Source organism: Rosa rugosa, chromosome 3 (genome assembly GCF_958449725.1).
Source record: "Rosa rugosa chromosome 3, drRosRugo1.1, whole genome shotgun sequence".
Lineage (NCBI taxonomy): Eukaryota > Viridiplantae > Streptophyta > Magnoliopsida > Rosales > Rosaceae > Rosa > Rosa rugosa.
In genome coordinates this window covers 4998354-5011952 of record NC_084822.1, presented here as the reverse complement: position 1 = coordinate 5011952, position 13599 = coordinate 4998354, and the positions used below count along the sequence as shown (strand labels likewise).

The 13599-nt window shown below is 40.0% G+C and overlaps 3 protein-coding genes across 3 annotated transcripts; all 3 read right to left on the bottom strand.

The window, feature by feature from the left end:
- Positions 1-224: 224 nt before the first annotated feature.
- LOC133739265 (serine/threonine-protein kinase ZRK1-like) lies at positions 225-9450 on the bottom strand. The gene is made up of 3 exons (XM_062167010.1): positions 8889-9450; positions 8284-8403; positions 225-1330 (listed from the first exon to the last, which is right to left on the bottom strand). Exons 1-3 carry the CDS (start codon positions 8903-8905, stop codon positions 412-414), a joined length of 1056 nt encoding a protein of 351 aa, XP_062022994.1. The 5' UTR covers positions 8906-9450; the 3' UTR covers positions 225-411.
- An 80-nt stretch (positions 9451-9530) lies between these two features.
- LOC133739266 (serine/threonine-protein kinase ZRK1-like) lies at positions 9531-11327 on the bottom strand. Its single transcript, XM_062167011.1, has 2 exons — positions 11190-11327; positions 9531-10825 (listed from the first exon to the last, which is right to left on the bottom strand). The coding sequence occupies exons 1-2, from the start codon at positions 11204-11206 to the stop codon at positions 9799-9801; spliced, it is 1044 nt and encodes a 347-aa protein (XP_062022995.1). The 5' UTR covers positions 11207-11327; the 3' UTR covers positions 9531-9798.
- Positions 11328-11837: 510 nt separating this feature from the next.
- LOC133739267 (uncharacterized) lies at positions 11838-13129 on the bottom strand. Its single transcript, XM_062167012.1, has one exon. It carries the CDS (start codon positions 12321-12323, stop codon positions 11847-11849), a length of 477 nt encoding a protein of 158 aa, XP_062022996.1. The 5' UTR covers positions 12324-13129; the 3' UTR covers positions 11838-11846.
- Positions 13130-13599: the final 470 nt, after the last annotated feature.

Genomic DNA, 13599 nt, shown 5'->3' with positions numbered 1-13599 from the left:
AAAGTCTGTTATGGAAATTATTTCATGTGTTTCCAAAAAGAGTTGCCGAAGATAGAATACAAAACTTTAGACAATATGTGAATTTGTTTTTTTCAACTGGAAGTAGTCATCTATCCCAATCAGAAATAGTTTTATAGTTTCAAACTTTCAATCACCTTAGCACCTCTTGGATTTTTGGATCCACAGCTGTCTGAAAAGGACTATCACAAGTTTTTGATCTCCCACACATTAGGAATGAAAGCTGAATCATATAGTGCAGATGAGCAACCAAGTTTCAAATAACAAACAAGTGCAGCTGTCAAATTCTAGTTTGATAACAAATGTAACAAACAAGTGCACTTGAATGTTGAATCCCAAAGTACAAAGAAATGAGAGACAGAGTTAATTCTGAACTTCAAATCAATGTTGTTGCTAGCCACTCGAGATAAAATTCTCAATTTGTACGAGTTCTTTGGCCACATCGATCATATCTGGCCTTTCTTCACTTTTATCTTGAGTGCATAACAATGCCAGTGCTACGAAATCATGCAATTGCTGGTGTGCTGGCTCAGCTCCCCCTACCTCCATAGATATTTTAGGATCCATAATGGTTTGAACTTGGCCACCAGAAGCATGTGATTTCACATATGGAATTATGTGCTCATATTCTCCTGCCTGATTTCTTAACATGGCTTGCTGTCCTGTTATAAATACAAGTAATACAATACCAAAAGTATACACATCAGTTTTTTCTGAAATGCGGTGATTAGCCGAGTAGGTAGGGTCAAGATACCCAGGTGTATATATCAAATAATCAGTATAAACATGTGATTGCATAGGTGGAATGGTTATGGAAGTTGCGAAGTTGCAGATTTTAGGAACATAGTCATTGTCTAAAAAAAAGCAGTTGGGTTTTAAATCCCTGAGAATAATGGGCCTGGGAAATGCAGTATGTAAATATGTAATTGCATTTGCAAGCTGCTTTGCAATACTCAATCTAGTTTTCCATGGTAGGGACTCATTATTCCCATAACCTCCTTCAAAGTTGAGAACTCCCTTCGCTGCATATTCATAGACCAGAGCTGGTATAGGGAACTCTAAGCAACATCCCAAGAGTTTCAAAACATTTTTGTGGGTGCTCATCTGTATTGAAATGACAATGTCTCGAATTGCTATAGACCTAGTTTGCTCTGGAGCAAGCCAGTGCACAGTGTAGTACTTTTTAATGATAACTGACCGGTTGTCAAGAAAACCCTGGAACATTTTGTATGATGAATCTTGTTGCATCACGCCAGAAGGATCAAAATTGTTGGTTGCCCTCATGAGTTCATCAGCAGAGTAATTTCGAATGTGTTTGAGGACAAGCATAAATTGACAGGAATATAGAGAGAGTAATAATTCAGAGAGGATGGAGATTCATGTGTGTTTATTCATCTCATACAAGAGGGTATTTATAGGAATACATTACAAGTGTGAAAGCTCAAAGATAATCTCAAGCTTGGTATCAACTTGATTTACAGCTGCAGCTCAATCATGGTAGCTGTGATGATGATAATTGTCATGCTTGTTGCCCTTTGGCATAAAGCTTGTCACACAAGTCTCTATACCTATATTATACACTCAAGTACCTTATCTATACACTCAAGTGCCTATTTATACATGATATAGACATTTATACTATGACTCATATATACTACAATATGATTCATGTATACTACAACACTCCCCCTTGGATATTTCATGTTTAATAGTATTGTCTAGGCCGTGCGCTTCGAAATTGCCTCGTTAAAAACCTTGCCAAGTAATAAAACCCTGTGGGAAAAAACAACCTTGGTCGAAGGAGAAAAAGAGCACAACGCGCGTTGAGTGTGGAGTATGTTTCTGGATACTCCCCCTGATTTAGATACTCCTCCTTGTGTCTCCCAAACGTGGTGTTTCTCTCGTTGCCTCATTAAAAACCTTGCCGAGTAATAAAAACCCTATGGGACAAAAATAACCTCGGTCGAAAGGGAAAAAAAGAGCACAACACACTCTTCACGTTTCGAGACAATATATGTAGACATCTCCCCCTCTGTTTGATCTTTTAGGAGAGTCTGTTGTTGCTGATTTTATGCTTGATGTTGTCGCTTTTGATGCAGCCTTGCTTCATTTGTTTCAAAACAAGCAGCATTATCTTAAATGCTTGTAGGCTCATCTGTGGTAGACTTCAAACCACAACTGTTCGAACATGCGTAACTATGGATCCAGTCTATATACATTCACGAACTACTTCGTGAAGAGCAATAATCTCTGCATTGTTCGAGGATATAGCGACTAAGGTCTATTCTGTAGACCTTCAAGGTATCGCGGTCTTACCCATGGTGAACACTTTACCAGTCTGGGAAGGCCTTTGTATGGGTCAACAGATACCAAATATCAGCAAAACCTTCCAAAACACTTCTGTCGTTTTGGGGTAGGAATAGAAAACGCAGGCCAGCGTTTGGCGGCGTTTCTGGTGTGTGATGGGTCTGATTCCATCATTTCTTTGTAGGGATAGAATAAGCCCATATCGATCGTACATCTCAAGTTATCGAAAGATATCTTTTTATACCAATCTAATGGCATTGCGTTGGCGCAGAGCTATACCTTTAGCTAACAAGTTTATGGCAAAGTGAGATGTCCAGTCTTGTGCATTGAGCTAAGTACAATAATGCGCTTTATTGTACTTGAGTAAGGCACTTCAGCCTCTCTAGCACATCTTCGTCCGATCATCCATTCAGACGAAGAGGATCCTTTTCAGGATCAAGACTACGAATGATCATGGGGTGCTTGAAGGCTTGACCTTGTCAAAATGCCTAAGCATCTATCAACACGGTGCTTAAGTTCAAAAACCGAGGCTTAATCGTGTTTCCCCAAAAATCCTTCATCTCAAACTCGGATTTCAAGTGTTCAATGGTTTCCCTTAACTCTTTAAGGGCTTCTAATGAAGATCATGTTTAACATGAAAACCGTGATAGAATCCGAAACTTGTTATGGAAACGCAAGGGCATATCCCTTCCCAATCAAGTAGTCACTTTAGTGAGCGTTTCAATTCTATTGCAAACGCGCTCCGTGGTCTAGAGCCACTTGATTTGGGTAAATAAAGTTTCACTATGAACTTTCATGTATATTCCGTATCTAGATCCCCATAGAGATACGTAGTGACCATATTTATAAGCTGCATGTTCAGTTATTTGGAAACTACCAAACTGACAGGGTAGTGGATGTAATGTCATCCATTACGTGAGAATATGTCTCATCGTAGTCAATTCCAGGGCGTTTTGTGAGAAGCCTTGCGCCATAAGGCGAGATTGCCATCTCGTTTTCTCAACACGCTTTCTAACGAAGACCCATTTAATCAATAGGTTTTATGTAAGGAGGTGTTGGCATCATTGGCTCAAAGACCTTCCTCTTCGTTTAATCTGGATCGCATCTTTCCATTTAGGCTAAATTTCTCTACGTTGGTATTCATGCTTCAACGGAGCGTGGTTCGATATCATCAATCTCAACAAACTCATGCGCATCAAAATGCGCATCTACATCATCAATTATGATGGAGTTTCTATTCCACGTCTCATGTACACTAGTGTAATTTTCATAGAGCTCTATATTCTCAGGAATAGGTTCTGACGTTGAGGCGTCCCCCAACGATAACCATAATCCAGAAGATACTCATGAGACGGATGTTGAGTGTCGATGATCTAAGGATGCCAAAATATCCTTCGAATCCACGGGCTTCCCACGCATCCTAGCTGGGACCATGGCCTGTAACGCCAGAATGCCACTTTCTATGGCGTTGGCGCCTTGCCTACCTCTGTGTAGGGTGGCGCTACGTCCTCTTATAGGGACGTCATTCCTTGCAGGCATTTTTGCAGCAAATGTGTGTGATCTCGTCACTTTAATAGGGATCGAGATGAGACATAGTGGGGACAGACTACGACATTTCCTGTCGTTCCTGCTGAACAGTTTGTGTTCTTATCTCCCCCTAACGACGGGAAGACTGTCTCATCAAAGTGACATCCGTAAATCAAACGGTAAGGAGATCGCCTTGCAAGGGCATTAAGTGGCGGACGATTGTTGGAGTCTCAATTCCAACTAAGTTGCTCACTTGTTTTTAAGGACCTACCATAGGCGCTGTGGCGGCGCAATTGGCACATAAATGGCTCACATTGGCACATAAATGACTCACTCGAATGTGCGTAAGTACAAAATATTTGTACCCAGTCACTAGCTGTAACGCAGGGATACATTGAGTGGGGGTGGGTCATAGAGGAATTAGCATAGTTGTATGCGATATTGCATCACCCCAAGCGGATATAAAGAGATTGGTGCGCATCGCCAATGTCTGAACTACCATCGTAGTTATTTCCACGAGACCATTTAGGTGTGTATATGGGAATGTGATGTCCAACATCACTCCCTTTGCAATAACCATCGAAAATCTTCGATGTATACTCACTAGCATAGTCAAAATCCAAATGACTAAATAGGATGATCCGGGGAGTGAGCCCGTTGTCATATTATATGTGCTATGAGTATAGCATAAGCAGCTTTTATAGATGGACAATGGCACAACACGTGATTAGTGTGTTTGCGTGTCAACCAACATCATGAGATATTTAAACGTCCGCAAGTTGGTTGAATAGGTTCACAAATATCACCTTGAATTCTTTGCAAGAATGGCATATTTTCTTTAGTGTCCTTTGCATAGGATGGTCTCAATCCTATTTTTGCTAAAATAGCAAGCTTTGCAAAACGAATGATATCTTTTAGAAGTAACTCTTTGGACCAATCTTTGGTTCGTACTTCTTTTCGTTGTGAAGAATGGATGTCCGTGTGAAGTCTTTAATATACGGAGCATCATATCACAACCTGGATATCTCAAACGTTCTTGCCAAAGCCTATATGTGTTAGAATCCCATAAGTCATCTCTTATGACATGGTTTGATTCAATGACTTGAATAGTGGTTGCATGCAACCCACTAGAGCGACACATAAGTTTCTCTAATACTCGTTTTATGTCCGTAGTCATTAGAGGTGATGCAAAGGAACTCTTGTCCATTCTCACAATGTGTTTTCACATGAAAACTATTGGCTCTTTATATAAAGTTCGGAATTTAACACATGTCCATGACATTGAATAATAATGCGACACTTTATTAATAAGGAAAATAGCCAATGATTACATCAAAGTTTTCCAAAGTCTATTCCATAATAAAATCAAACTTTAGACAAATTGTAGTTACTCAATCCGTTTGGTAACTCCAATGAAATATGACCAGGAAAGTAGAGAGATGTTGGTGGAGCGAGGCTCGCTTAAGTACCCCGATCTCAATTACTTTCCTAGACATCATACTACATTGGATGCGCCACATGAGAAAAAGTTTTAATACAATTGTCATTTGACTAAGGCACATTTGCCATTCTTGGAAAATAGAAAGGACTATTCTAATCAAAGTCTGCGGCATCCTCGTGCTCTTTATCTGCAGCTTTGAAGTCCTCAGTGGTGAGAGTGATATCTTCACCATCTTCATCTTCAGCAAGATTGATATCTTTACCTTCAGCAAGATTTATATCTTCATCTTCAGCAAGATTGGTTTCTTGCTCTCTCAATTGCCTATACTCCTTGTAGCTTGCAGCTAGTTGGGTACTTGCATGGCATTGCTTGAACCAATGCTCAATTGATCCACATCGATGACACATGTCATTGTGGTTATATCCCTCCATTTGAGGTGCAGGTTGTGCACGTTGTGGATATTGCCTAGGAGGGTTGTTGTTACCACCATGTCTCATGGTGCGACCTCCACGGCCCATGGTGCTACCTCGACGGCCCATGGTGTTGCCATATCCACCTCTCCTACGTGTGGAATTGCCACCACGTGTGTCCGCTCTAAAGTTGCGGTTTCCTTCTTTATTGGGGCGGTTATATAGACCCATATGTCCTTCATGTCCCCTGTTATTAGGGTACCGCTCCTTGCGCCCTCTTTTGGGTGCATTATAATTCGCCTCACGAACGCTCTTGGTTTCAATGGGCCTTGAATTATAATTCTTTACGAGGATGTTGTCGTGCTTTTCAGCTACCGACATAATATTGATGATCTCATTAAACCTCGTAATTCGTCCAGCATTGACTTCAGTGCGATATTGCTTTGATATCACAAGTGCTGCGACGGGGAAGGTGGAGAGAGTTTTCTCAATTAGTTCTTCTTCTGTGAGAGGTTTTTCACAGAACCTCAACATAGCTTTGAGGCGAAGAGCTTCTGAATTGTATTCAGCAACATACTTGAAGTTGGAGAAGCGTATATTGTTCCACTGAACCTTCAAGTCAGGGAGGAGGGAATCTTGGATATTGCCAAAGCGCTCTTCTAGCGCTACCCATAGATCTCTTGCATCCTTGATCGACATGTACTCTAATCTGAGAGATTTATCCATGTGGCGTCGCATCAAGATGATTGCTTGAGCATGCTTTGTGGGTGTTCGTTGGAACACTAGGCCCTGATCAGGTGCCTGGATTATGGGCAATATCCCTCTCGCAGTGAGATGGTTCTCAACGTCGGTTACCCAGCCATGGTATTCCGAGCCTGTTGAGTCAAGCATTGGGAAGTCGAGTCTAGGTTCATTCGACATCCTGAAAAATAGGAAGAGAAGATATAATAGTTTCGGAGTCTATACTTCCACGAAAACTAAAATAATAAGATTTCCGAGCTATGCTACCAAGAAATCAATTTCCAAGAATATTTGGATTTAGACCAAACAATGATGTTTGCGGACGCTCTTAGTCCGAATATTATGAACACTCTTAGTTCATTGATTTACGAACACTCTTAGTCCATTTAGCGTGAATCCCCACGATTCCGCTTTTAGTCCATAAATTAATACTTGCGGACGCTCTTAGTCCGAATATTATGAACACTCTTAGTTCATAGATTATGAACGCTCTTAGTTCGTTTAGCGTGAATCCCCACGATTCCGCTTTTAGTTCAAAAATCGATGCTTGCGGACGCTCTTAGTCCGAATATTATGAACACTCTTAGTTCATATATTACGAACGCTCTTAGTTCGTTTAGCGTGAATTTCTATAATTCCGCCTTTTGATTACAAGTCCCTGAAAAGAAGAGAAAAGGAATACAAACTCAAAAATAGGAACTTTTAATAAGAAATACCTTGAAATAGTGTCGCCGGAAAATTTGTCCGGAAAAGGTTGTCGGAGGTGACTTAAAAGTCGCTGGAAAAAGTCAAGAAAATTGTCCGAAAAGTCGCCGGAAAAGTGCCCGGAAAATCGCCGGAAAAGTGTCCGAAAAGTCGCCGGAAAAGTGTCCCGAAAGTCGCCGGAATGTTGTCGAAAAAGTGCCCGGAAAGTCACCGGAAAAGTGTCCCGAAAAGTCGCCGGAAAGTTGTCAGAAAAGTGCCCGACATATCTGTCGACAGATGTGTCGACAGCTGCTCGGCAGCAGCTCGGCAGGTGTCTCGGCAACTGCTGCGCAGCTGCTAGGCAGGGGCTCGGCAGGTCTTCGGCAGCAGCTCGGCAGATCCTTTCGGCAGCTCTCGGCAGGTGCTGTCGACAGCTTCTGCACAGCTGCTCGGCAGGTCTCGGCAGATGCGCTCGGCAGCTTCTCGGCAGGTCTCGGCAGGACTCGCTCGGCAGCTTCTCGGCAGATCTCGGCAGGACTCGGCAGGGCTCGGCAGGACTTCGACAGCGGTTCAATTTTTCCGGTGGCCGGTTCAAGCTGTTTCCGGCCGGTTCTGGCAGTTCTGAAACCGGTTCTGGGCTTCTTGGATCAAGGGCTTTGATATGTGGTAGGATTTGGAGGTTTTTTGTATGGTTGGAAAAATGACTTCGATTGCTTGATGAACTTCCTCTTCTTGTCAATTTTCGATTCTAAATCTAGAGCAATTTCGTGCTGATAACGTGTTTGAGGACAAGCATAAATTGACAGGAATATAGAGAGAGTAATAATTCAGAGAGGATGGAGATTCATGTGTGTTTATTCATCTCATACAAGAGGGTATTTATAGGAATACATTACAAGTGTGAAAGCTCAAAGATAATCTCAAGCTTGGTATCAACTTGATTTACAGCTGCAGCTCAATCATGGTAGCTGTGATGATGATAATTGCCATGCTTGTTGCCCTTTGGCATAAAGCTTGTCACACAAGTCTCTATACCTATATTATACACTCAAGTACCTTATCTATACACTCAAGTGCCTATTTATACATGATATAGACATTTATACTATGACTCATATATACTACAATATGATTCATGTATACTACAACAGAATGGGATTAGATTTTCCATTGCAAGAAGCAATGAGATCCTCTAATAATATGCTTCCATTTTCCAAGAATGACGACCTATGAGTATCTATTTCCTCCTTTCTCAAACATGATAGCAATGAGACCCTGATATAATTGTATAGGTCAAAAGTAAACACAAACCCAGAAATGAAAATGAAATGATGCAATAAAAATGATCATTCTCACTTCTTAATTCACACGACATAAATAGCTATCCTATATTAATTCCCTGAATACCGCATTTTGTTTTCAGTTAATCATAGTAATTCAAATAGATACAGACATGTAGTAAAGTTTTCATATCATCAAAAACTCTCAAAAGTAGAAATGGTAAAAAGAGAGTTTTCTTTCTCTCCTTTCCCTGATTCCCGCTTGCATTAGAAGATTTCTTTCCTTAACTACAAATCTTGAACCTTTTGAAAATTTTGATTTAGCCTCGGTCAAAATCCTTGAAAATTTTCCATTACATATATTGTTGAAAAGCAATAATACAGTAACTTGCTTGCTTGATTTTAAACCCTATTAGAACCAGAAAACAAAAGGATTTAAAGGAACCGGAATATCTCAATCAATCCGACTCTATAACTTACAAAAATTTGGATGACATTGTTTCAGTATTCTTTCCTGCGCAGCACCCTGCAGACCCCTCGGAAATGGGTTTAGATTGCTCCAATTAAACTGTAAACTGTTGATTTCTCGGCCTTGTCCACCACCGATTGCATCAGCCAGCAGAAGTTTGCTTCCTCAGTTTCCTGTTATATTTCAGATGACTTGCATTTGATACAAGAAGGAGCAGATTTGTGAATTTATTGATGTGCTTTGAAAGGTGTGCAATGACCGAGATCATATGAACTCGAAACGACGTCAACTGTTTTGACTTTTTAAGTCTCACAAACATTGAGCACAATATAAACGAACTTGCCTCGAAATCGAGCTCCTAATTAGTGAAGTAAAAACCAAAACGATGCAAAGTAGCAAACTCTCTTCTAGGTCTCGCAGTCACACACTTAATTTGTGCTGTTTTTTCTTTTATTTTTTTATATTCAATTCAATAAAGAATTACGTGTTATTAGTTCCTCCAAGTCCAAGGCAAATGATGTACGGAACTAGTTTCACCCTCAACCCCAAAAGGAATGAAAATTCTTCTATGATCTAAAAGATGGAAAAACTGAAGGCTACAGATTACATGCCGAATTCCCTTCTCCCCTTTCCATGATCAAGCACTATCGAAATGGACATGTGAATATGTGATTCTATTCTATTATTTTTCATAAAACAGAATTCACAATACAAGGAGATTGGTTCATTGAGGCATTATCACAAACACCTACCATACCTTAAAAAAACACCCCTCATAATTAATCAACTGCTTCACCACCACCACCTTAAAACGCACCTCCTTACTCATAAGTTGTAATACTTTCAGGAGCCAAACGTGCCTCAAACACAAACCTTTTAGTGCACAACCATTGGACCGATAAATGTAATGGATAAAGCTAGCTAGGATGGCAAGATAGATTTCTCAATTCGTACGAGTTCTTTTGCCACATCGATCATATCTGGCCTTGCTTCACTTTCTAGTTGGGTACATGACAATGCCAGTGATAAGAAATCATGCAACTGCTGTTGTGCTCGCTCATGACCTTCCCCCAACTCCTCAAGGATTTTAGGATCCACAATTGTCTGAATTTGGCCCTCACATGCTAATTGTAACTTCAAATATGGAATGAAGTCCTCATATTCAAAGTATCCTCTCTGATTTTCTTTGAAGGGTTTTCGCCCCGTCAAGAAAACAAGTAAAATAACACCAAAGCTATAAACATCAGTTTTTTCTGAAATGTATGCAGACTTGACATACACAGGATCAAGATACCCTACTGTGCCTTTCACGATATCTTTGACATGTGATTGCTTAGGAGGAATCGTTATGGAGTATGAGAAGTCACATAATTTGGGAACAAAGTCCTCATCCAAGAGAATACAATCAGGCCTTAGATCCCTATGAATGATGGGTCTAGGGAAGGCTGTATGGAGATAAGTAATAGCACTAGCAACCTGCTTTGCGATTCGTATTCTAGTTTTCCATGGCAGAGCTTCATCATCCCCCAAACCTCCTTTCTTGTTAAGAACTCCTAGTGTTGCATATTCATGCACCAAAACTGGTAATGGGAACTCTAAGCAGCAGCCCAACAATTTCAAAACATTCTTATGAGTGCTCATCTGCACTGAAATTACGATGTTACGAATAGCTTCGTCCCTAGCTTCATCTGCTGCCTCCATGGTCTTAATTATAACCAATCGGTTGCCCAGAGAACCCCTAAATGCATGTGGACGACACTCTTGTATAAGGCAAGACGGATGGAAGTTATTGGTTGCCCTGATGAGTTCATCAGCAGAGAAATGGCGTATTGGATTGGATTTGCCATCACAAGAAGCAATGAGATCCTCTAATAATTTGCTTCCATTATCCAAGAATGATCTATTAGCATATTTTCCCTCCTTTTTCAAACATGGAAGCAAAGAGTACCTGACAAATATATAAGCAAAACTTAAACACCTACAAGGAAAATAGAATGTTCCCAGTTCTTATTTCTTAAAGGTATATGAAAGTATAACTTGAATACCTCATTTTCCTTTTAATTTTTGCTTTTTCATGAAATCAGAAGAGATCTAAATATTGTAAACTACCATAATCATTGCAAACTGCAAAATTAACAACTAAGTGAACAAACAATCAGAGTTTTCATTTTCCAGCTAGGAGCCAATAATGGACAATATATGTCCGCAGCATGAAAAACGAACAGAGTCACACAAACACGAAATATCTAAATTAAAGTCTAAATTAAACTCAAAGCATGTAATGTAATGTAATGAATCAAGCCGTAACTTACAAGACATTGGATGGCATCTTCCTGCAATCTTCTCAGAATTTGATTCAGATCTGTGAATTTATCTACTGCATAGTTCTTTGCAAACAGCAAATCACTTCACCAGCTTCATGTTCTATTGAGGATGAGCAAAGTTTTGTAACTCATTGAATGGGATCGCACCTGCCTTGAGAATCAAATTCAGATTTCTCCGCCGTATCCAAGCTAGATTGCATGTGTGTAAGCAGAAGCGCAGAAGTTGACTCTAACCATGTAATATGGACAAGAGAAGAAGCAAAACTTTGAGGTTTATTTGTCTGCGTTGAAAGGTCAACAATGACTGTGATCACATGATGCACCCACATATTAGACAACTGTTTCACTTGAAAATGTCATGAATGAGCAAATTATAAACAAACTTGCTTCAACTCCAACTTAGACAAAACCAAAAGAAAGCAAAAATCGATTTCCATATTAGAAAATTCAATCTCCCACATTCGCATACATTTTGTGCAGGTTAAACCTACTGATTACATGCTTAAATTCCCTTTAACCGATCAAACAAAATCAAAATGGACATCTGAACCAATTCAACTATTTCCAAAATACAGAGTAGCTTGGTTCATCGAGGCATTATCACAAACACCTACGATACAAAAAAACAAAACAAAACCCTCCTAATCAATCATCATCTCCTTCATCACCAGATTCATCATCTTCCACAACAACACCATCACCTTCAAACCCACCTCCCAAATCACAAACTTTCAACCACACATCCTCCGAAACCGGCACAACCGACAGCCTCGGCTGCCGAAACAGAGCAAAACCCTTGAGACCCTCCTCCCCCTTCATCTCCTTCAAGTCAACCGGCCTCCTCATCTCCCCAACTGCCTTCACATCAACCGCGCCATCTCCACCTTCGCCTTCCGAATACCATTCACGCACGACCGTCACGACGCCGACTATGCGGCGGGCCTTGGCGCCGGAGTGGTAGAAGAAGCAGAGGTCATCGAGGCTCATGGACTTGAGGTACTTCTGGGCCTGCTTGTTCTTGACTCCATCCCACTTGGTGATGCCCTCATTGGCTGCTTGGTCCTCCCACGACCACTCTCCTGGCTCTGTTTTCAGAAGCCAATACTGCTTCTCTTTGCCCATGTCTGGTTTCTTCTTTCTTCTTTCTTTTGCTGTGTGTTTCTGGCTCTATGATCTTCTCTTGGAATACTGGGTTTTGTAGTGTGGGCCTGATGGGCTTTTGAGTTTTTTTTGGCGGGAATTGATGTGGATTTTGGCGCCAAAGGGAAAAAAAAAAAAGACTAACACTTAACGAAAACATTACAAATGCAAAAGTTGGAGTTACTGGTGGAATCATCAGCTAAAAGCTTCAAACAAAGGCATGAGGCTCATCCCGATAGCGAATGAGTCAATTCAGTTGATGAATCTGCAACGATGTTTTTGCTCTCTATAGATGTGAATTACTCTGAACAATTATTCAGTAAAATGAACAGATTGAGGTAGAGACTTTCAAATATAGGATTATCAATATTACTGCTTCAATTTCCTAGTCTTCAGTTAAAACTATGATAGATTAGTGGTTTCATCACCCTCTCAAATGTAACCAAAAAACATGAAAAATTCAATTTCCTAATTGATGAGTGAACTATCGGGCAATGCCCAAAAAAAATTATATTTAATTTAGGCTTAATTAATGATGACCCTAGTGTCAAATTTCAGACAGTATGGTTCATATTTGTCAAATTAACTGATTTTCTTTTCATCTCTCTGTCCACATTATATTGGTATTTTTGTTCATCTCTCTGTCCACAGAGGGTAGCTTAGGATAGATATGCTTTTATCTAGCATCGGACGCGCTCCCCATAGAAACCTGTAAATCTCCAATATGTAACCATGAATTTTAGAATCAATATAAAGATGCATGTCGAACGAGGATCTCCGAGGGTTGCATATCTTCTAACAGTTTCAGACTTCCAGCAAAAGATGTCCTTCAAATCAAGGTGTCTGCGATACAGAAGGGTAAATCCTAGGCTCCTAGCAGATAAACGAATTAGCATTTTGCACTAGAATTGATAAATTATATGTCTTCTTAGATCTATGGTCAATTTTTTTACTCTTAATATATATTTGAGGGAAATTCTAGTGTAGTGGTGGGTATCTCATACCCGCATTTACAAAAGTGAGAACAAATTTTGTTGTCAAAGTTGTAATTTGAGTCCTACTTTGTGTAATTTTAGTTCTAATAATGGTAATTACACCTCTTACGACATTTTACAAGTTTTTGAACAAATTCGTTGTCAATGTTGTAATCTTAGTTCTAATAATGGTAATTACACCTCTTACGACATTTTTACAAGCTTTTGAACAAATTTGTTGTCAATGTTGTAATTTTTGTTTAATTATATGTAAATAGTGTAAA

What these genes read in the sequence shown, in the direction of transcription:
- LOC133739267 (XM_062167012.1), bottom strand. Translation starts at nt 12,323, where the DNA reads ATGGGCAAAGAGAAGCAGTATTGGCTTCTGAAAACAGAGCCAGGAGAG.
- LOC133739265 (XM_062167010.1), bottom strand. An exon ending in TGCAATGGAAAATCTAATCC is followed by an intron (nt 1,331 to 8,283) that starts CATTCTGTTGTA and finishes TGTCCTCAAACA; the next exon opens with CATTCGAAATTACTCTGCTG.